The sequence below is a fragment of the Macaca nemestrina genome, chromosome 5, assembly GCF_043159975.1.
Source record: "Macaca nemestrina isolate mMacNem1 chromosome 5, mMacNem.hap1, whole genome shotgun sequence".
NCBI lineage: Eukaryota > Metazoa > Chordata > Mammalia > Primates > Cercopithecidae > Macaca > Macaca nemestrina.
In genome coordinates, this window is record NC_092129.1 from 22,885,030 (window position 1) to 22,908,053 (window position 23,024).

Here is a 23,024-nt window from a genome sequence, read left to right on the forward strand (position 1 = left end):
TATTTAGGATAGTTAGCTCTTCCTGTTGAATTGATGCCTTTACCATTATGTAATGGCCTTCTTTGTCTCTTTTGATCTTTGATGGTTTAAAGTCTGTTTTATCAGAGACTAGTATTGCAACCCCCGCTTTTTTTTGTTCTCCATTTGCTTGGTAAATCTTCCTCCATCCCTTTATTTTGAGCCTATGTATGTCTCTGCGTGTGAGATGGGTCTCCTGAATACAGCAGACTGATGGGTCTTGACTCTTTATCCAGTTTGCCAGTCTGTGTCTTTTAATTGGAGCATTTAGTCCATTTACATTTAAGGTTAAGATTGTTATGTGTGAACTTGATCCTGCCATTATGATATTAACTGGTTATTTTGCTCGTTAGTTGATGCAGTTTCTTCCTAGCCTCGATGGTCTTTACATTTTGGCATGTTTTTGCAATGGCTGGTACCGGTTGTTCCTTTCCATGTTTAGTGCTTCCTTCAGGATCTCTTGTAAGGCAGGCCTAGTGGTGACAAAATCTCTAAGCATTTGCTTATCTGTAAAGGATTTTATTTCTCCTTCACTTATGAAACTTAGTTTGGCTGGATATGAAATTCTGGGTTTAAAATTCTTTTCTTTAAGAATGTTGAATATTGGCCCCCACTCTCTTCTGGCTTGGAGAGTTTCTGCCGAGAGATCTGCTGTTAGTCTGATGGGCTTCCCTTTGTGGGTAACCCGACCTTTCTCTCTGGCTGCCCTTAAGATTTTTTCCTTCATTTCAACTTTGGTGAATCTGGCAATTATGTGTCTTGGAGTTGCTCTTCTCGAGGAGTATCTTTGTGGCGTTCTCTGTATTTCCTGGATTTGAATGTTGGCCTGCCCTACTAGGTTGGGGAAGTTCTCCTGGATGATATCCTGAAGAGTGTTTTCCAACTTGGTTCCATTTTCCCCCTCACTTTCAGGCACCCCAATCAGACGTAGATTTGGTCTTTTTACATAATCCCATACTTCTTGCAGGCTTTGTTCATTTCTTTTTCTTCTTTTTTCTTTTGGTTTCTCTTCTCGCTTCATTTCATTCATTTGATCCTCAATCGCTGATACTCTTTCTTCCAGTTGATCGAGTCGGTTACTGAAGCTTGTGCATTTGTCACGTATTTCTCGTGTCATGGTTTTCATCTCTTTCATTTCGTTTATGACCTTCTCTGCATTAATTACTCTAGCCATCAATTCTTCCACTTTTTTTTCAAGATTTTTAGTTTCTTTGCGCTGGGTACGTAATTCCTCCTTTAGCTCTGAGAAATTTGACGGACTGAAGCCTTCTTCTCTCATCTCGTCAAAGTCATTCTCCGTCCAGCTTTGATCCGTTGCTGGCGATGAGCTGCGCTCCTTTGCCGGGGGAGATGCGCTCTTATTTTTTGAATTTCCAGCTTTTCTGCCCTGCTTTTTCCCCATCTTTGTGGTTTTATCTGCCTCTGGTCTTTGATGATGGTGATGTACTGATGGGGTTTTGGTGTAGGTGTCCTTCCTGTTTGATAGTTTTCCTTCTAACAGTCAGGACCCTCAGCTGTAGGTCTGTTGGAGATTGCTTGAGGTCCACTCCAGACCCTGTTTGCCTGGGTATCAGCAGCAGAGGCTGCAGAAGATAGAATATTTCTGAACAGCGAGTGTACCTGTCTGATTCTTGCTTTGGAAGCTTCCTCTCAGGGGTGTACTCCACCCTGTGAGGTGTGGGGTATCAGACTGCCCCTAGTGGGGGATGTCTCCCAGTTAGGCTGCTCAGGGGTCAGGGACCCACTTGAGCAGGGAGTCTGTCCCTTCTCAGATCTCAACCTCCGTGTTGGGAGATCCACTGCTCTCTTCAAAGCTGTCAGACAGAGTCGTTTGCGTCTGCAGAGTTTTCTGCTGCTTTTGTTGTTGTATAGTTGTGCCCTGTCCCCAGAGGTGGAGTCTACAGAGACAGGCAGGTTTCCTTGAGCTGCTGTGAGCTCCACCCAGTTCGAGCTTCCCAGCGGCTATGTTTACCTACTTAAGCCTCGGCAATGGCGGGCGCCCCTCCCCCAGCCTCGCTGCTGCCTTGCCAGTAGATCACAGTCTGCTGTGCTAGCAATGAGGGAGGCTCCGTGGGTGTGGGACCCTCCCGGCCAGGCGTGGGATATGATCTCCTGGTGTGCCTGTTTGCTTAAAGCGCAGTATTGGGGTGGGAGTTACCCGATTTTCCAGGTGTTGTGTGTCTCAGTTCCCCTGGCTAGGAAAAGGGATTCCCTTCCCCCTTGCGCTTCCCAGGTGAGGCAATGCCTCGCCCTGCTTCAGCTCTCGCTGGTCGGGCTGCAGCAGCTGACCAGCACCGATCGTCCAGCACTCCCCAGTGAGATGAACCCAGTACCTCAGTTGAAAATGCAGAAATCACCGGTCTTCTGTTTCGCTCGCGCTGGGAGTTGGAGACTGGAGCTGTTCCTATTCGGCCATCTTGCTCCGCCCCCCCACCCTTATGATTTCATTTAACTTTAATTACTTCCTTAAAGGCCCTATCTCCAAGTTCAACCACACTGGGGGTTAGGCTTCAACATATGAATTTTGGAGAGACACAATTTAGTCCATAGCACCAATGATAATCTCTCGTCTCAAGATATTCAATTTAATCACATCTGCAAATACTCTTTTTCCAAATATTATAATGTGTATACGCTCCAGGAATTAAGATGTGGATGTCTTTTGGTGGACCATTTTTCAGCCTACCACACCAAGGAAGCAAAGTGAATTGCTAGAGTTACTCATATATGCTCATGGGTGCTCAAACATGATTTGTGCCAATGAGGGGTAGTTGCTCAAAATTGATAAACAATGTAAACAGAATAGAAAATTATGAGGATTCCTGTGACTTATGTAATTATGCATTATTAAAAATATCTCAGTTGGGAGGCTGAGGCAGGATTGCTTGAGAACAGGAGTTTGAGGCTATAGTATGTGATGATCTCACTTGTGAATAGCCACTGCATGGGCAACATAGTAAGACTTCATCTCTTAAAAAAAAAAAAAGAGAGAGAAGAAAAAAGAAAGAAGGAAAAGAAATCTTGAAATAAACAGGCCCAAACATGGAGTCTATAAACCAGAGGTTGATTATTTGCACTGACAAAAATGTGTTCCATTCCAGATGGTTTGATTGTTCTGTTCTTTTTTTTAAATAGCCAGTTCCATAACTGCATTTGCAATTCAAATTGATTTGTGGTGAACTTTTCAGAAAGGCATCTGAGGAAGATTTTTATACCAATCTTGGCTTTAGAATTTACTCTTTGTGATGTAAAGATAACAATCACTGACATTTGTTTAACATTTAGTATGTGGCAAGCACTACACCAAGAATTTTATATCTCATCTCATTCAGTGCTCACAGTGATTCCATAGAGCAGGTGCTATTATTGTCCTTAGTTAACTGATGGGTGGCCTGAGGCTTGGAGACGTAGGGAACTTGTCCAAGACACAGCAAGGAAGAGGCAAACAGGAATGTAAATCCCTTGATTTTGATTCTAGAGCTCGTATGATGAAACACCACTTGATATTCCCTGAAAAATACCATTGCACTTCTAAAAACTTACCACAAAGAGGAATTGTTACAAGTTTACATCAGAGTCAAAGATCTTTAGTGTCACAGATTGTCATGTTACCAATTATATTAGTCAGCAGAGAAACAGAATCAACAGGAATGTGTGTGTGTGTGTGTATGTGTGTGTGTGTATTCAGAGAGAAAGAGTGATTGATTTTAAGGAATTGGTTCAGGCCATTGAAGGCTGACAAGTCCAAAATCTGCAAGGAAGACCAGCGGGATAGAAACCCAAGAAAGAGTTGTCTGAAGGCAGTCTAGGGGTACAATTTTCTCTTCCTGGGGGGGCCTCAGTCTTTTTTTGTTTTTAAGACCTTCAACTGATTGGGTGAGGCTCACCCCACCCACATTACGGAGGGCAATCTGCTTTACTCAAAGTCTACTGACCTAAATGTTAATCTCATTTTAAAAATACCTTCACAGAAACATCTGTTTGGTCCAATACCTAGGTACTGTGTCCCAGCCAAGTTGACTTATAAAATTAACCATCACAAGTCCGTCCCTTTTCAACTTGGCATCAATTACACATGTCTTTAAATAATACTTAATCTCTAAATAAAGACAATAATAAGATGCTATTTTTGCCTAACATGAATGACTATCCTGCATACAATTGGAAAACACACTAACCCTTGCCTTAAAGGCAGAAGCAAAGTCCTTAAATGATGATGTTCACTCTTTTCCTTCATATCCTTTCATATTATGATGTAAAGTCAATGCTATATAATGTTATGTTATATAATAAGGAGACAAGGGTAGGAAGAAAACAAATATATTTGCTATATATACACACACATAAATGTGTTCATAACAAGGAAGAAATTTATGAGAATTACAGTTCTCATTTCTGTAACTGGTCACATGGTTTCTGCTGGTATGTTCTTCCACTACGGTTTCTGTGTTCCCTTTGCCTTCAACTGGTCATGGTTATTTACCTCATGAAGTGACCCCAAACCTTCATTTCTGAAAGGTCAGGGACATTAGTAGTACTGCCTGTATTGATTTATTGTAGTTTCCATTGACTTTTATCACAGATCATGATAATCCTAAGAGATAATCCTAAGAGATACCCTAAAGGATCTCCTCCTGAATGCCAGACAGGCTCTTCCTTACTTCCCTGGGAAAGTAGTAGTCCAGTTTCCCCTTGGTAATTGAGATCAGCCACCCAGACAGAACTGAAACTCTCTTCTTTGCCTATTGTTTCAGAAGCATGAGGAGCCCAAAGTGGCCAGACGGCAGCCTCAACTTTCCCTGCATGGAATCTTTGTTCTATCTTCTGGCAGAAGCGTTCTTCTCTCTGACCCTAAAATTTTAAGATCAACAGAGCAAAGGTTGCAGTGGCAGGAAGCAAAAATTTTGCTAGTGGCTAACAGAGCTAATAGAAAATGATGACACTTCCATTTCCACCCCTTGATTCCATTGTAATGGGGCAGGAGTCTCTGGGATCTGTTGAGCTGCTACACTACCACTTCTATAAACTCAGTATTTTTCCCTGGCTTTAAAATTCAATCTCTTACAAAATTGCTCTAGCCCAGCATGTACCTCTGTGTTTTGCAGAGGGAAAATAGATGTCTTGTGATGCAAAAGTCCAAACGGAGTGAAGGCCACTGCTCAGTGTGCCTCCCACACAAATGTAATGTCTTTTTGACTGCTGATAATAAGAAGGATGCACGGGAAGGTGACATAAATGAGCCATTGAATGGCCTTTGTTGTAATTGAGCCTATAATTAAACACTCCCACAGAGTAAGCCCCTCTGTTCCACTTCTGACTTGGCTATTATGGCCTCTCTTTTTTGCTGGAATGCAGAAAATAGAAATCTGTGTGAACAAGGATTTCTATCAGTTCATCAGACCAAGTGAAAATGTCTGTCATATAAAAGATAATGGCAGAAATCCATTTTTAGTTCCCGATTGCTGTACTCATGTGTGAAATTACCCACAGGGGAAGATATTTGCCTATAAAAGAACCCTTATTGGCCTTAGATGTGATTGGCTGCACAAATTATACTGCCAAATGAATTGGTTTTGCAAACTAAACAGAAGACCTCATAAACCAAACTGGGATTACAGCTCAGAGCAGAGCCTTGCCCTGGGTGATGGCATAGGCACACAGAGGCAAGGGCCCTGGTTGCTACTTCTCTTTGCTTTAACAACACAATGCTTGGAGATTAAATCATTTCCCAAGTATTGAAATCTTAGCAGTGACTTGGTTTTCTGATACGAATACAGAATCCATTTGGCATTCTGACTTAGACACTCGTTTGTTTATTTTTGTCTTGATTAAATTAACATGAATTGAGATTCAAATTCTCAAACTGGAGAAAGAATGGGAGGCAGGGGTTTGTGGGGGTCATTATTCTTAGTCTCTAAAGACAACTGATTTTGGTATCTGTCAGTAGATTATGTGACTTTCCCATATTTCATATTTTGCATTGAATGACCTAGAAGAGCAAAATATCACAATATTTAACCAGAAAGATTTAGTCCTTTTTTTTCTAACAAAAAAGGAAATAAGGAAAAAAAGAAAAGAGGAGAAATAAAGGACATGAGAATAGGAGACAGAGCAGTAATTGAGGAGTTTGAAAGTATTTGAAACAGCTCTGGTCTCTTCTGGCAATTTATTTCCAGTTCAGTAAGCCCAGAAGCTGAACTTTTGCATTTTTAATGTACTTCATACTAATAAAAATGATCTTGTTAGTTTAGTGCAGAGCCAAAATTAGGAGGTCAGGCATCAACTTGTTTGTGTTGGTTTTTCCATGGAGCCAGGTCCGTCTAGTTGTCTTGGCCTGAATAGCAATTGGCTCAGGCCCAGTGGCAATAGATCAGGACCTGGCAGAGCTTTTCGTCCCAGGGTCTTACCGTTACAGGCCACAGCTTACAGCGTGCTCAGCACTGACCAACATCCTCTTGTCCTACACCAAGCAATTGTACCCAAGCTCCCGGTATGGTCCTCAGCCCTCTGAGAAGCACGGGGCTGCCAAGAGACGAGCTGTGTTATCAATGCTGAATTGTCCTCTCCCTCCCCATAAGGAAACGCAGAGAGTTGGCTTCATTTCTTCTAAGATAGTTGCCAAAAGGTCCACCCTTTAATTCACATATAAAGTGGGACTCCCCTTTTAGTTATTCTTCACTATAGCAGCATTACATTGAGTGAATGATTTATTCTTAATTCACATGTTACTTTAATTTAGTCACTGATGGATCTTTAAAACTACTCTGGTACCCAGAACCTCCAAACTGGTAATCTGCTTCCAATTTAAACAGAGTTGGGCTTATTTATTCCTTCTTGATCTAGAAGTTATGGTTAGTGTGCAAGTTGATTTATTTTCATATGTGCATTTTATTTCACAGAGTAGGTTAAGTAAAGGATACTTTGTCTTACATGGCAAAGAATAAGCAGGACAGTTTTCACAAACTTAATTAAAAGTCTCATTTTTCCCAGGAATAATGTGCCTGTTGAAGTTAACAGACCAATCTCTCTATGTGGAAATTCTCCCTAGTAGCTCCTAAACCCACATTTTCTGGGTTGTGCTACGTAACGTTGAGAATGACCAATCACTGCAAGGTATTTTTCTACTTACCCATGGTTGCATTGATTTTGAAGCAACTGTTAAATTTGCAGATTCCAAGACTTTACCCTCATAGATGTTTTCTACCAAAGAGTTAAAAATATGGGAAAGTTTAATTACATCTTTGTCTTTTTAAAAGAATAAACTGAATAACAACTAGAAAGGACATGGTTATTATGGCCAGGTTATGGCCACATATCCTTCATATATGAGAAATGCCTTTTCATCAGAAGCAATGTCTAATAACACTTAGAAATATCCTTGTATTCATTTCTGTGCAGCCTCCTTATGCAGTTCATGGACCAGTTTTAACTCTTGCCATTATCATGTTTCCAAGTAGTATGCCTGTTTCAATGGCAGGCTCATATCCAATAGAGCCTCAAAAGGTAACATGTCTTTTGAAGTTTAACAGTAATAGCACCCTTGAGCTATGGTGTGAAATATTTGGTGTTTGCTTCCTTCACTCATCATAGATAGCCTTGGGAACATCTGAGGGCTTGAAAGCATTGGCCTTCGCTCATGTGTGGTACATGAGCAGCCATTGGGGCAGTGTTCTCTCAGGCTACTCACTGTGCTCAAGGAAAGCAAGCATTCATTATAGGAATGCAATTTCAGAAGGCAGATGGTATCAGGTCAGCAAAAGGGGCCTGTAGTGTGTGTATGTGTGTGTGTGTGTGTGTGTGTGTGTGTGTGTGTGTGTGTGTGTGTGTGAGAGAGAGAGAGAGAGAGAGAGAGAGAGTGAGAAAGAGAGAGTATTTTTTTAAAGAGACAGCTTGTGTATAGTGTAGTGGCAGGTATAGTGTAGTGGCAGGACCATAGCTCACTGCAGCCTCAAACTCCTGCCTCAGCCTCCTGAGTAGCCAGGACTACAGGCATGCATCACCACACCAGGCTAGGAGCCTTGAAAAAGCTACACAGAGACATATGCTTAAAGGGACTCTTTAAGGTACACTTCCCAGGGATAAAGGAAAAACCCAGGCCCACCATATAGAAGTGGTTGGTACATATATTCAACAAAAGTAAAGCTGAAACCCAGAGTCCACTTTGCGCCTCTCTAGGGATCACTCATGTTCTCCTCTGCTGAACTCTGCCATGTTTTCAGTCAAGCTAGAAAAAGAAAGTTGCCATTGAAGCATTGCCCTCTTCTTCACATAGTCTAGTTGATGTATTTATAAATGGACTTTGAAATGACTTTCAAACCACATGATTTTCTACTTGTATAGATTTAGGTTTATTAAAATTTGACTTAGAAGTTAAATGCCAAAAATAAAATGAAAATTTGGTCTGTGATGTGCTGAATGCCACAGGAACTAAATAGCAATCAAACTGACAGGCCAGCTTTCTTTCTAAGAGCTAGGTTTAACTCTGGTTGGAAGTTAAAGAGCTTTGTACAGGCTTATTATCCATCCTCCAAGCCACCTCATCCTGTATAATAGCTTGTGTCTCAGTCAGATTGTTTTAAGCAGCACTCAGGGATTTTCAGTATGTACAGTGAGTGCCTTCTGACCTGTGTTCTCAAAGAGACTCATGAAGGTGAAAAAGACAGCAGCAAAGTACACAGCGTCTGCAATATGGTCGTGTTCATACAGGAGTTATCCTTTCTCAGATTCTTAAGGCTTCCAGTTAGATAAAATGCAGGAAAAAGTGTGTCTGCAGCACAGAAAAAACAGCATATTCTGATGGCTACAGTTTGCAAAGGGAAAGCCCTCCAAGTACACTTTGGACAGCAAGCAGCCCCGGCTCTCCAATGGAGACAGCCAGCCTCTGCCTGAGCTTCCCTTACCTGTAACTCAGAGACAGCTTTCAGTCCTCATGTAGCATTCCAGAGAAGTTCCTGTTCTCGTTACTTGGGGAGGTAGAAATAAGTATTTATTTGCAGTTAGTAAGTTAAGGAGCCTAGATTGCGCAATACTTTTGTCTGATTGATTGATTTTTGAAATGAATGCTCTACAAGAAAAGTGCACCATCCAGAATAGAGGGTCATTCTATTAGGTATCCCTGATTCAATTTTCTTTTTCAAGTTAAGCTAAAAAGAGGGAAAAATAAAACTTTTTTTTTACTTTTATTTTTTAAGAAGCAAACCTTTCTCTCAACATTTATAACATTCAACATTTATCCGGATTAATCATAATGCTTGCTTGACTGCTGTCTTTTTGGGCTTGTATCTAAAATGAAAAATTTCTCTACCATTTATTAATAAAGCCTCTTGGGTGACTTCCAAGATACTTCCATCATATAAAATCCCATGCTCTCTATCTTTGGAGCTATTTTTTGACTGAATTCCATATGAATTAAATAGAAGTGCATTAAAAATAAACTATGTGTTATTATGCTAAAACTATGTCCCAAGAAAATAATTCTGTAATGAATTTCTCACTCAACCTGATGGTTCCATGTCCAAAAAAGGGATGATCCTTTAAGCAGTACATTAAAGTATCATTTCTTACAATGGTGAGGGCATTAGCTTTACAAAATTTAACAGTATATTCTTTGTCATATTGATCAAGTCTAAAATCATAAATGGAGAGGAATCCAATCCTTCTACCTGGATACTCTGTATTCAATCCTTTCCTGTCTCTGCCACTACATTATTTCAATTGCCAAATCCTGCCCACCCCAAGTTTATGACATCTCTATGCCAGTCCACTGATCAGCAGCCCTGAGTCTTCGATCCAGACTCTGGCTTTCTTCATTGTCTCTTCCAATTCATCGTCCTATCACACTCCTCTGACTGACCCCAGGTTTGAAGATGATTTTTGGAGTCAATGATTGTAGATTCATACTAGGACTTCCTTCTTAACGGGTTTTTGTTGAGCATTTTATGTACTAGAAAGGCATTGCATTATCTAGTTTAAAGCTAAAATGTTTGAACTACTCCACTGGTACAGGCTGATTTTTTAATTATGTTTCTTTCTTTAGTCTGAAACTTCCCCATTATTCATTCAAGATAAAAAAAGAAATAGCAGATAATATTTAGTAGATGTCTACATGGTGCCAAGCTCTGTACTTGGCATTGGTCAAACAAGACACAACCTCGTAATCCAGAGACTACTGAAAAAAGACAATTTAGGCCAGGCGCGGTGGCTCACGCCTGTAATCCTAACACTTTGGGAGGCCAAGGCAGGCAGACAGCTTGAGCCCAAGAATTTGAGACCAGTCTGAGCAACATGGCAAAGCCCTTGTCTCTACAAAAAATACAAAAATTAACCAGGCATGGTGGCAGGTGCCTGTAGTCCCAGCTACTCGGGAAGCTGAGGTGGGAGGATCACATGATCCCAGAAGGTTGATGCTGCAGTAAACCATGATTGTGCCACTGCATCCAGCCTGGGTGACAGAGGTGAAACCCTGTCTTAAGAAAAAAGAAAAAAAAGACAATTTAATCAATGGTTATATCAGATTATTATAAGATATATCAGTATTACTATGATAAAATAAGTGCTATAGTAATAACAAAAAAATAATAAGAATGAAGCTAATGTGAATTGAATGTTTGCAGCAAGATAGAAACTGTGATAAGTGTTCTACATGCCTTATCGAATCTAATCTTTTAACCACCCTATAATAGGTGTGCTTTACTGCTAAGGAAGCTTGGACCTGGAAAGGTTAAGAAATGTGTCCAGAATTGAAGCTAGAAGGTGGTAGAGCTGAGATCTGAAGCCAGCTTGGTGGTTAGAATGCAGGGATAACTATAAAGTGCTCATTCGTCGTCTCTCTACCTCCATATGCTGCAGTAGAGGCAGGTTCACACCTAAGACCCTTTGCTTGAAACTAGAGACGTATGGGTAGAGTTTTGAAAGTGAAAGTAATTAATAAAATATTTGAAGTGATGGTAATGTTAGGAACAGACCTATTTCATTCACCGAAGTTTCAGGTAAAGGGTGAAGCTCCTGAATATAGAATTTCAGGAAGCAAGTTTGAGTGTAAATAGGTTTTCTGAGATCATACATGACTGTACCGTTAGTGGTCTTCTTTTTCTACCATTTTATTTTAAAAATTTATGAATCAAAGAATAAGGCACATTTATTTTCATTGGGAAAAGTGAATTATGTCAAGTTAATTAAATGAAGCTGTTACAAGCTGAGTCTAGTACATAAATCCATCTGAAGTAGGGTTATCATATGGTTTCAATGTGAAAAATAAAGGAATTGAGGGACAGGGTGTGGAGTGCTCTAGAAAGAAAATCAGAAAAGCATCTTTAGTCTTAGCTCCCTTGCTGCTGCAAAAAGAAAGAAAGAAAACAACACTGTAGCAGGGACGTTTAGTTGCAGGGATACCTTTTTTTATGAGCCATTTTCAAGACTTCCTTTCCTATTATTGAACTACAGTTAGAGCCATCTTTTAGCTTTTTATTATAGCCTTGTAACTTACTTCATAGGATCTCTGGGTCATTTTCCTGTCTTCCTTTCTTCCAACTTCCAATTAATTTTTGTCTTTTTAGCAGTTTTTAGTTCTTTCAGTATTAGCATTAAAAAGGACAATAAAATTGATGCCTTTTTCCCCATGGACACAGGATGTGGTCAAGACTGGGTTATTAGCTATTGACTGAAATGAGATTTGGCATGCTGTACGTGCATTGTGTTGTTTTTGTCTATCTGTACCTGTTTGACCACTGAGACAATTAAGTCCTAAATGGTAGGGATCAACATATATTTTTCATTTCTCTTTCCCCAGTACATAGTTCAGTGTCTGATATAGAGAAGGCATATAAGAAACTATTCATTTAATGAAGGAGTGAATGAATGAATGAATGAATGAATGAAACACAAGAAATGGCAATACTCACATTGTTACCATACTCTTTCCCCAGTAACTACTGAAGTAACTACTTCCAGTGTAACTACTCAAGAAGGTCCAGAAGTCATAAGTTTCCACAAACATACGTAAATTCTTGCGACTTGTATAAACCAGTATTTTCTCTCCCTCTCCCCCCAAACTCTCTGAATTGTCAAGCAAGTAGATTAGGAAGCAGAATGTTGTATATACAGCCCTGTTTGGTTTTGTTTATAGATCAGTGGGTCAGGAATGGAATGTTATACTATTTCTTTCTGTCCAAGGATAATCTAATCTTGCAAAGATATTTACCAAAGTCAATAACAATTCCTACTAGGAAGACAAATAGTGTCTGAATTGGATTAAGGTGTAACGAGAGTGCCCTGATGCAGCTGTCAGTGAGCCATTCATTGTTTATGGCTTCATTACAACCCTAAAGGGGATATCTGTATTTCTCTAAGTTTAATGAAGCCACAAACAACCAACTTTTTATTGAGTGATATTGGAGATTTTTTGCTTTTAACTTGATGCATTTTAAGTTGTGCTTAACTAGTTCTCGCACCATACCAGATCCTCAGATTGGCACTTTAGAGACCATTAGCGAAGTGTTCCTCTGTGTTAGCCACAGGGTCTAGGAAAGATAAGGGGAATCAATGGGACCAAGCCAGTTTAGGATGAGAAAATTCATTCTCCATCAAGGGTATTGGCCAACTCATCACGCTGCCTGTTCTGAGAGGAAGCAGCTCTGCTCACATCTCTCTGTGCCTCATTAATGTGTCAGTGGTTCTGCCCTGGCTGTCAAATGACTCTACTGTTGTGTTTTTTTAGTTTTCAGGACTTTATCTCCTGTCTTTCTTCACCATCCTCATTGGGCTGGTGCTCTACTCCTCCACCTCCACCTACATAGCCCAGGACCCCCGAGTGTATAAGCAGTTCCGCAATCCTTCAGGACCTGTTGTGGACTTACCGACCACAGCTCAGGTGGAACCCTCAGTCACCTACACCAGCCTGGGCCAGGAGACCGAAGAGGAGCCTCATGTTCGTGTGGCCTAGGGTGAGGCCCGCCCTGCCCACTGAGGCCAACTCATTGGCCATGTTTTTGCCCATCATCTCTGTATTGTACATAGAGAAAGGTATTTACTAGGTGCAGTTTACACAGGTGGACTGCAAGGTAGCAAATCCTCTGAAAGCTTGTGAAAGGAGCAAGCTCAACATCACTGGAGACACAGGCTCTAATCCACCTGACTCGGAAAGATGCCTAGCTAATGTGTATCCTGATCACAACTCCCCTGCGTTCATTACTGTGAAAATCTTTGAATCAAAAGCAAGTATTATTGTTATTATGATTTGTATTATTATTATTGTTACTGTTATCACACCAACTTTCAGGAGGGTGTTTTGTACTCCTGATGGAAACTATTGCCAGACCCACATGTAGTCAACATAAACCCCACTTTTCTATGGCAATTCACTTTTTAAGAGTCATACTTTATTTTTTTGCACAGACTATATGAGTGATGCATGCCACAGGAGCTCCACCCCTGAGAAGTTTCCTTATCCTAGGGACCTGGTGGCTCATGGTTTCCTCTGTTACCTGTTGGATTGCCTGCTCAATAAGTATTTTGTGCTGTGACCTTTGTAGGGAGGGGCAACTGACCATATAATTCTCTATTCTAGGAATAGATATAAAAGAAACATTTTAGCCTTTTTATATTTTGATCTCTGATTACTCCAGGCCATTGCCTTTCTGTTGTGCCACATGATTCTGCTAATCAAGTCCCTGTAATAACAAGATAAGGACTGTTCCATTTCTGTGGCTTTTGAGAGCCCCCAGAAATAATATCATTTGTGTTTAGGGCAATATATAATTATAAAATCTTTCTGCCCCTCCCTGTAGCCTCTCTTCAAAAACTATCTTTTCTTTTTTTTCTAGATTTCCTTAGTGATAATATGGAAATTAATCAAGGCGCTGGAAAAAGCCATGGTTCTCTGCCCTTTTAATTCTGTGACACCTTTTTAAAAATACACCAGCATGGAAATTACCTTTATTGTGGAAAATCATTGGTTGTGCCACCTCCTAACAAAGTCAAGGTGCTGATGTGGAGCAGTCTTTGAAAATGGCTTAATTGATCTGGCCACTTTGCAGTGGTAACGAAGTCATCATTGAAAAAGTCTGGCATTTTGGTCATATTTGGCATCCATTCAATAACAGGTATATTGACACAACATTCTTATGGACACAGAGAATACTGCAGGATCCTGATAAGACTATGAACGATATGTCACTAGTCTAATCTGTTGCCCTTAAAATAGCCCCTTTTTCAAACACAGGAAATTAAGAAACACCACAGACCTCTATTATTTAGAAAAGATTCTATGTGTCAGTATGTAACGTACTCTTTTAGTTTGGCTGACTTCAATACCGTTCAAAAAGATCCTCAATGGAGTTACAGGGTTTATAGGGGAAAAATACATGTTTATGAGACATTGGGCAATTTAAATCAATGTATGTTACACAAGCAAGCAAAGCAAAACACCAGTGGGGTCTCTGGAAAGTAAAAGGACAGACTACAGTAGAAGGACTGATCCCAGAGTGCCTGTACAAGGCCTAAATCTGGCAGGCAAAAGCATCCCACACTGTCTGTCAGCACCCACATTGCCTTTTTGCCTGCCTTCTACACTGGGTGAGTGGACTTACCCTTGGAGATGGAGAAGAAAAATTCTCTTCTCTGATATTCAGATGTAATGGTCATCTCAGTTCAGCCCCCTAGGAAACATGTTTTATTTTCCGTGGGGAGAGTGTCAGCGTTAAAGCTCTATCAAATCAAAACAACTGTGCCAACATCATCGCTCTGCTACCTTTCAACCAATCAAATACCTTTCTCTGAATATTTTGTCCATTCAGATCCGAAGACCTTTCAAGACTGTGGTTTTATTTTTGTGTTTACATTCCTGTGGTTTGAATAATTTGCTTGATTTATTGCATTGTTAGTATTTATTTTAAGCCAGATGTTTTAGTCTTTGATTCATTTTTATGACATTGATTTGTAGACACTTAGTAAAGTCTTATGAGAAGCAAGTGGATGAAATTATTTCCAAGTCCACTCAGTAGACTGAAGTTTTTTAAAAATATAAATTTCCAAAAAGTTTGCAATCAACAGATGGCTAAAGGTTGCCATCTGAATTATTTTATAGGATATTTTAATTGACTCCATTGTATGGAAACCAAGTGTGAATGTTAAAATGAATTCGCTGTATACCCTTTATCATTCAGTGTCCTTGTACTGAGACTTTCATGTCCCTGGGTGACCTCGATGTGTTGGTTTGTCTCCATTTAGAAAGGCTGATAATATATTGAATTGTTCAAGATCAGGAGTTCCAGACTGACCCTTCAGGAAAAAAAAAAAAAAAAAAATTGCAAAGAACAAATTCTTTTTCTGTGTAAAAAACATTGATCCTTTGGGAATGGGGTGGGAAATGGGAGTAGGACAACATTAACTTTAGCTGTTTTAGTTTCTGAGATTTCATAACCTCAGTAGACACCAGCAAAAATTTCAGTTTTTCAGTCCACAATCAATCTCTCCTCAATGAGTAAGACTTTAGCAATTTGTGCAGAATTTGATCGGGTAAAAGCAAACTACAATTCTCCTAAACCCTGCTAGAGATTAAGTGGTGGTTCTCACTTCCTCAATGAAAACTTGCACTGGGGACAGCGCTTGCCTTGGTCAGACCTTCCCACATCTACAGACTCTCAAATACATGACCAGGTGACCAAGCAATGGAAAAATTTGCACCACCATGTCCCATGAAATTGTTTCAATGTTTAGTTTAGATATTGCTAACTTGTGCTATTAACCTTTTGACAAGCGTGTAGTATTGTTTGTTTTGGGTTTCTTTTTGATTTATAACTATTTAGTAGTCCCCAGCTAGCTACCAGTACAGATTTTACCCCATGGGTAGGATTCTATTGTTAAGCCACATAACAAAGCACACTAATTCTCACAACACTGCAGATGGAAAATACGAACCAAAAAAAATTTACACCGATAAGTTCAACAAACTGTCCATTTTTGATATTTGCATGCTCCCCTATGGACTGGCTGTGGCAATGTCATGCCTGTATAATGTTTTCAAATAAAAATAAATGCTTTATGAAAGCACCGAATTCTTGGTTTTCTTTTGTGTTTGTCTGCACTATGACAACCATGGAAGCAGCTCCCTTGGGATGCTAGAAATAGCAACAAAAGTAGATGGCTGGGTACATGTCAAAATAAAAACCAGAAAGAAAATATTTCCAAATTAGGAAGGGCACAATTGGTCTCAGAACTATCGTTTCAAAAGCCAAATTAAACATGTTCATAGTTTGCAAAGTTAATTATTTACCTGGGTACATAAGAACTCTCTGGGGCTTCAAGCCCACATTTAAAACACATGTAAGACAATATAAATTTACCCCCAAGAAACGGTTCCTCATAAAGAAGAAAGTTCTGTGTATGCTGGCCTTGGCACACAACAGACTTAACGGATGAGCATTCTTCCAGTGCAATGTTTATGAAGCAGAGATTGCTCATATTTCTGCTCAGAACTTACACAGCATCTTATAATCATCCCTCCTCCACTAACTGCTGTCACTTTGCAACCCCATAAGTACCTAGATTGTAAATACATTTACATGTTCTTGTCAATTTTTGCAATCAGACCTCAAAAATTAAATAAGCCAAGAAGACTGTGTGTCTGAGTTATATATTAAGATTAATATTTAAAGAAAACATTCATTTTTCAGGAAAAAAGGAATTGTAGCACACTAAGTGCTTTATAAAGTGCTCTCAGGTTGAGATCCATCATGAGCTGCTTTTATAAAGAGTTGGAATAGCATGTACTTAACATAAATAATTTGCTTGAGAAGTGTGACACTCAGTTTAAATAAGTTTTTTCCTTGAAAAAATGTAAATCTTTCTCTAAAGTATTGTTTACTTCCATTTAGTAAGCTCTTTGATCAAAGACGAAATAAAGTTGAACTTCAGCCTAGCCTCTGTCCAAATGTCCGGCAATTCCACTTGATGGGGGCTCAGATCGTATATACAATAAATGTATGTCATGTTTCCCCAATGAATTAAGATTTGTTTTCTTAAGAGAAAGAACTGGGTTTTCTAAAGAACTTGAAAGTTCTTGCAATAGTAAGATAAGGAAGCACTTGAGTGATTCTCATGACTATTAGCATGAGAGAAAAATAGAAACAAGTAAAATTCAGCAGGAAGGCTGTAAATTATTGTCTTGATGTTCCACAAGAAAACAAATCGTAATGTCTAAAATAACAGGAGCTGAAATTAGATCCAGTTTATATATTTTCAGTGCCCAGCAAAATACCTTGCACATGGAAGACACTCATACATCTTGTTTTAAAGGAATCAAGCTTCTAAACCATAAATATAAACTACAAGGGTAAGAATTCTATTACAAAATGTTCCTTTCTTCTTCTATTACTCTTGAGTACTTTGTTTTTCTGTAAAATTCCTGCGTCTTGGAAAGGAAGAAATCACCATGTCCACTTAAATGCACCCTTCTAGGGAATTTTTTACAATCGCTTACAATATTTGGCCCTTCAAATTCAGGCCCAAGGTATGAAATAGCAAAGCAAAGTTTTGTTTTGTTTTCTCCTGCAAATAGTGTTTTGAATTTATAATATTCCTTCTTAGTATATACACTGATCTTTCTTTTTTCCTTCTTTTCTTCCTTTTTTCCTTGATTTCTTCTCTTTTTCTTTTGTTTATTTTTCTGTCTTTCTTTTTTCTGCAAGCATAAACAGAGGGTTCACTGTGAGCCACCTGCTAGGCAGGTCCTTTCATTGTCTATGTGGTAAAAAAAAAAAAAAAAGGAAAAGAAAAAACATTTAATTCAAAAAAATTGTAATACAGCTGAAAAGCCCTTCCCCTACCAGATGGCCTTTCATCAGTGCCTGAAAGGACAAACCACTGTGCATCACTTTTCAGACAGCCAGACAAGTTGCCTCCAAACACCACTGCAGCCTGATTAACAAGGAAAGCTAATGATCAGGGTGGAGGTCTCTGCGAATAGGCTCTAAGACTAGGGCCATCCATCTGGATGGACAAAGGCCTGGTGTGGACAAAACTAAAATCTGTAAAAGCATGCAAATGAGCTTGTTCACTGAGCCTCAGCATTAGAGCTGGGACCAATCCCATAACGCTTGAAGAATAATTTCAGGACAGATAAAGGTAAATATTACTTTACACAATGGAGAATAATCTTCCTGAACTCACTGCCTCATACTGCTGGTATAGGTTAAAAACGTAAATGTTAGGTCACATAACAGATGACAGAGCTACAAGGGGACATTGAGTAAGCTGAGTATGCAATTCATTATCCAATGGTTGACACTTTCAAAAGTGAAAGTAGGCACTTAATAATGATGCCTGGACAACAGGTGTAGACCTGGTCCATCCCGGATGAGCCTGCCTGTGTGGTCACTGGCTTTAAGAAATGCACTGGTCCTGCCCTCCCCCTGGGAGGCCGGCAGCACGGCGGATTGCTGCATCTTCCTGGCACTAGCTGCCGCTGTCTGCAGCAGAACAGCGGGGTGGAGGCAACCACCTGCTCACAATGGTAAGGGGGTTTGTAGATTCTTAGTGCTGGAGGGCAGCACGCTGGCCTCAGCCGGACTGTTCAGACCTCCTTCTTTGAATCATCTATGGCCAGGGTTGGTAGAGCAATGAGAGGAGTTCCAGTGGTGGTATCTCAAGCATCTTCCCCGCTGTTTCATTGCTAAATGTGTAAAAATGTAAAAAAGCAAGAAAGAAACAGGTGACCCTAAAAGAGGCAGTACTGCTGGAATTATTTAAAATTATTCATAAATTACAGCAGAAGCCTACACGCCCATCCCTTTCAAGAAATGCTGATGACAAATAAACGCCTGCATGAATGAATGCATAGCTCTCATGAGAGGAAGAAATAGATTCCCAGGCACTGAAGAGTAGATGACTATGGCAGTCGATCAAAACCATCATTCACTCAACTTTTTCCCAGCAGGGTCCACAAATACCAGTTCTGGAACTTTGGGCTAGTAGGTTGAAACATGGGGCGATAATGTCTGTTCTTGTGCAAAGTTGGATCTCGTTAATGCTTTTCTTGGCCTTGTCTTTATAGGCAGGGAGAATTACTTCCATAGCACCTGAAGAGGTTTGATAAATTTTAAGTAACAGTAATAATTGCAGTTTCACAGATGGTTGGCCACTTGCCAATTTCACAGCAAACTAGTAAAGCAATAAGAAAATCTACTTGCTCTTAAAATGACTACTATTCTAAATGAAATTACTAAAGAGAGAGGAAATGAGCTAATCACTGGAATAATCAAAACAGTGTCATTATGGGACTCCCTGTGAGCTTTTGTTTGAATTCTCTAATGTGGTTTTTGGCATTAAATAGGATTTTAAACGCTAAATAGGTCACACTTGCATACAAATGGTTGAGTGAATCACATAACTGCTTTATGTTCCCCAAGATTCTGCTTATCAGGCTGCGTTTTAATTAAAAGGAAAATTGTCAGGGATAGAGAATAACTCAACGTGGGGAATTTGGTATCCTTAGTTGAAGACTAAGACTTCACTTTTTATTTGCTTTTCAATTCACAGTCATAATTTCCAAACAACATGAAATTCATTTCATTTTAGTCACAAGTTTAGACACAGAATTTGAAAGCTAGAGGAATTGGAGATCATTTTGTTGACAAATCTCAAGTCCAGTCATTTCATGGCATGTGTGAAGATGGCTTAGCTAGAAAGAGAGATGTTTAGCCTTGAGAAGCAAAAGCCTTATCCACTACTGGCAAAATTCTGCGGATAACACAATAGTGTGTACGTCCTTAGTTAGGAAGGCTGCTCTGTGATCACTAGAAATGAAGATCAGAGAGCAGAATGTAGATCCTTCCCACTAAGCGGCCCAGAGCAGCTTCTCAGGCACTTGGATAAGAGGTCCTTAGGAGGATCCCTGTTGCCAACCAACTTTTAAGTATAATCCCAAAGAAAGAAGAAAGAAAAAACATGTGGTTCATGCCCATGGTGAATTGCTTTTGTCCTTCTGGATTGAGTCCTTCTAGGAAAATTTGCAGGTGGGGAATTGTCCCGCTGCTATTCCTACTCAACACACAAGTGTCAGAGGGGTCGTTGGCACTGGCCTTGCCCATGTGACTCCCCAAACCAGACATGCCGCTAGAGCTGCAACTGTCCATCTGTAACTACCGAAGCCGGGGTTGAGAGCCCACTGCTTCCATGGGGATTTCTCATCCCTAAACGTGCACTAGCTGCCACTCACTATATTCGCCAATGGCCTGTATCAGGTCAGCATCACTTGTGAGGCTGCTGCCCTTAGAAAAAAATTCGGCTGCCACTGAATGAAAACCAAACTTCACTGTAAGGTGAAGGAGTGTCTATTTTCCTCCTGAGCCACATGAACCACTCAGTCAAGCGGTAAGGATGTGGGGAGATGAAAATCATCGAGCAAGAGGTCAAGATCATTGCAGCTTTGAAATTTTAAAAGCAACAGCTGTCCCTACCTGCCCTGAGAAGTACACCAGAGTCTCTTTACAACCCTCTAAACAGGAGCACTATAGGGCCACTGCCTCCTACTCTTGGGTTAGAGAGGTGCTTTTTGTTTTCTTTTGTTGTTGTTGTTGTTTTGTGTGTGTGTGTGTGTGTGTGTGTGTGTGTGTGTGTGTGTGTGTGTGTGTGTTTGGTAAAAACACCCTTCCAACAATTTCCCTTGTAGTTGGTTGAATGGCTTCCTTTGGTCTGTAGTGTTTCTGTAACATAATCTCTTTTCCTTGACTTTTGACATTGTAAAGAAATAGACTTTTATGTACTAATGCAATTTTCATTATTTCCATTATCATGATAAAGTAGAGTATCTTCTTCTGGCTACAGCGTAATTCCCATCTATTTCTAATGCCATTGCAGTAGCATCTGCTTTCTGGCACCTTCATATGATTTGTGTCTATTCTTCCTAAAATGACTGACCCAGCTTCACTGCAGCAGTCCACATTTGCTGTCATCTTCTCAGCTTGGCCTTTCTACTTCACTAGTTCATTCATGGTGACAGCTTCTTTGAGCATTTCAAGAAAATAGTTTTCTTTACTTTAGAACTAATTGTAACCATCTTTGATCTTTTATCTTAAAATTCATTTAAGAAAAGGAGAAAACTCCACTGAGCATGAATATATCTCAGATATTGTCTCTAGGCTTTATGAGCATTTGTTTTAAAAATTGAATCAAATTAGCTTTTTTAACATCACTCCGCAGCCAGGCACAGTGGCTCATGCCTGTAATCCCAGCATTTTGGGAGGCTGAGGCAGGTGGATCACAAGGTCAGGAGTTTGAGACCAGCCTGACCAACATGGTGAAACCCCGTCTCTACTAAAAATACAAAAATTAGCCAGGCGTGGTGGTACCCGCCTGTAATCCCAGCGACTCAGGAGGCTGAGGCAGAGAACTGCTTGAACCCAGGAGGCGGAGGTTGCAGTGAGCCGAGATTGTGCCACTGCACTCCAGCCACCTGGGCGACACAGCGAGACTCTGTCTCAAAAAAAAAAAAATCACACTGTATATTCATTAAATGAAAACACGCTGGCTCCTGAATGACAATATTTTAAAACCAAATCATGGCCTTAAAAGATTAAAAATTACTATTTTTTTCAATGTCCTTACCTGTCAACACTATAAGATTCCCACATTAGCAGAATACTGTGAAATATTTTACTGATAGTGAAGTTGGCACATGCCATCTGTCCAGAAAATGGACATTATTTTCTTCAATGGAATCATTAGCTATTTTAATTTACCTTTCTCTTATATTTTTACTTCCAACATTTCAAAAAAATTATTATATTACTTTTTAATTCATCCAAAGAAATATTCTTGAGGGGAAATTATGACCAGGTGGAATAATGTAGAGACTATAATATATAGCAAGTAATTCCAACTTGTATGCTATCTTGATTACAATGAACTGAAAGTTTTCCCTTTTTCTTATATGCTTTAATCATTAGAAGAACAAAATTATAAATAAAAACGTTAATTTTAACAATGAAGATCCAAGAAGTTAATAAGGTTAGGCCCCAAAACCAACCTAAATAGGAGTTTTGGTTAAAGTGAGATACTTTCCACCAATCCAGGTTCTGTCCATGACTGGCTGACTTGCAGGAAGTGAACAGGGGTAAACAGGGATCCTGACAGACTTAGTTCAGCTCACATGTTCAGCTGTGTGGTAAAACAGGCGCCAGCAAAGCCATGTGCCATGCCTCCCATGGAGGCAAACTCAAGATGATGGGAAGAGAATCCAGGTTAATCGCGATAACCTGGGGCACCTTCTATTAGCCCATAATTACCCCTGATAGTGTTCCTGTTTGGAGTTTCCATAAGGAAATCCAAAACCTATCTCTACGTGTGGACTTGAGACCACCTTTAAGCTACTTGCTTACAGATTAAGTCCTATTTGAGTTATGAACACTAGGTGAAGATTTCCTCCAAGGAAGGAAATTCGAAAATTCTTCCACCTCTACTCCTCTATAACTTGATCCAGTAACAAGGTCTATTTTTACTTTAAAGAGATGTGTTTCTCTTCATGTTCTTCACTTGAACATCTCATTCCAGCTGTCAGTCTCCAGCAAAGATGTCAACTCAGGGCGCCAAGATTTCTCTGCGAAGCACAAGACCAACTAATAACAAGACCAAAGGCATTGATTTGGCCCAGCATCCCGTGGTTCAGAATCAGATGAATGCCTGAGAACAAAGCAGTCAGGTTACATTCCTCCCTCCTGAATGTAACTCTGAGAGCTGTGCTTAGGGTGATGAAATGCTCTTTTCAGTTGAGCAAATGAAATCCCTGGAACATGCCAAACCTAACGTTTCCATTTGCATCTCTAAAGAAAACCCAGTTGCTTCCTTTATAAAATCAAGCCCTGGTCCTCTGATATTGACAATTGACAATGGAGACCGTCCTGTCACTTGGGGGATAATGTGGAGCTGCAGTCATTATGGCAAGATGTTCGAGGTGAGGGTGAACCTCGCCCTCGGGGTCAGACCTCAAGATGTCTATCTCTTAGATACTCTTT

At 40.0% G+C, this 23,024-nt stretch overlaps 1 protein-coding gene across 3 annotated transcripts in view; it reads left to right on the forward strand.

Annotated features, from left to right (window-relative positions):
- Positions 1-14,285, forward strand: part of LOC105465496 (solute carrier family 35 member F1) — a 404,409-nt gene extending 390,124 nt beyond the window's left edge. For 2 of the 3 annotated variants that reach the window (XM_071096363.1, XM_011713946.3), the window contains exon 8: positions 12,734-14,285. In XM_071096363.1, coding sequence (XP_070952464.1) covers positions 12,734-12,958 — 225 coding nt within the window. In that variant the 3' untranslated portion in view covers positions 12,959-14,285. The remainder of the gene's footprint in view (positions 1-12,733) is intronic. The other variant, XM_011713944.3, reaches the window with a different exon arrangement.
- Positions 14,286-23,024: the final 8,739 nt, after the last annotated feature.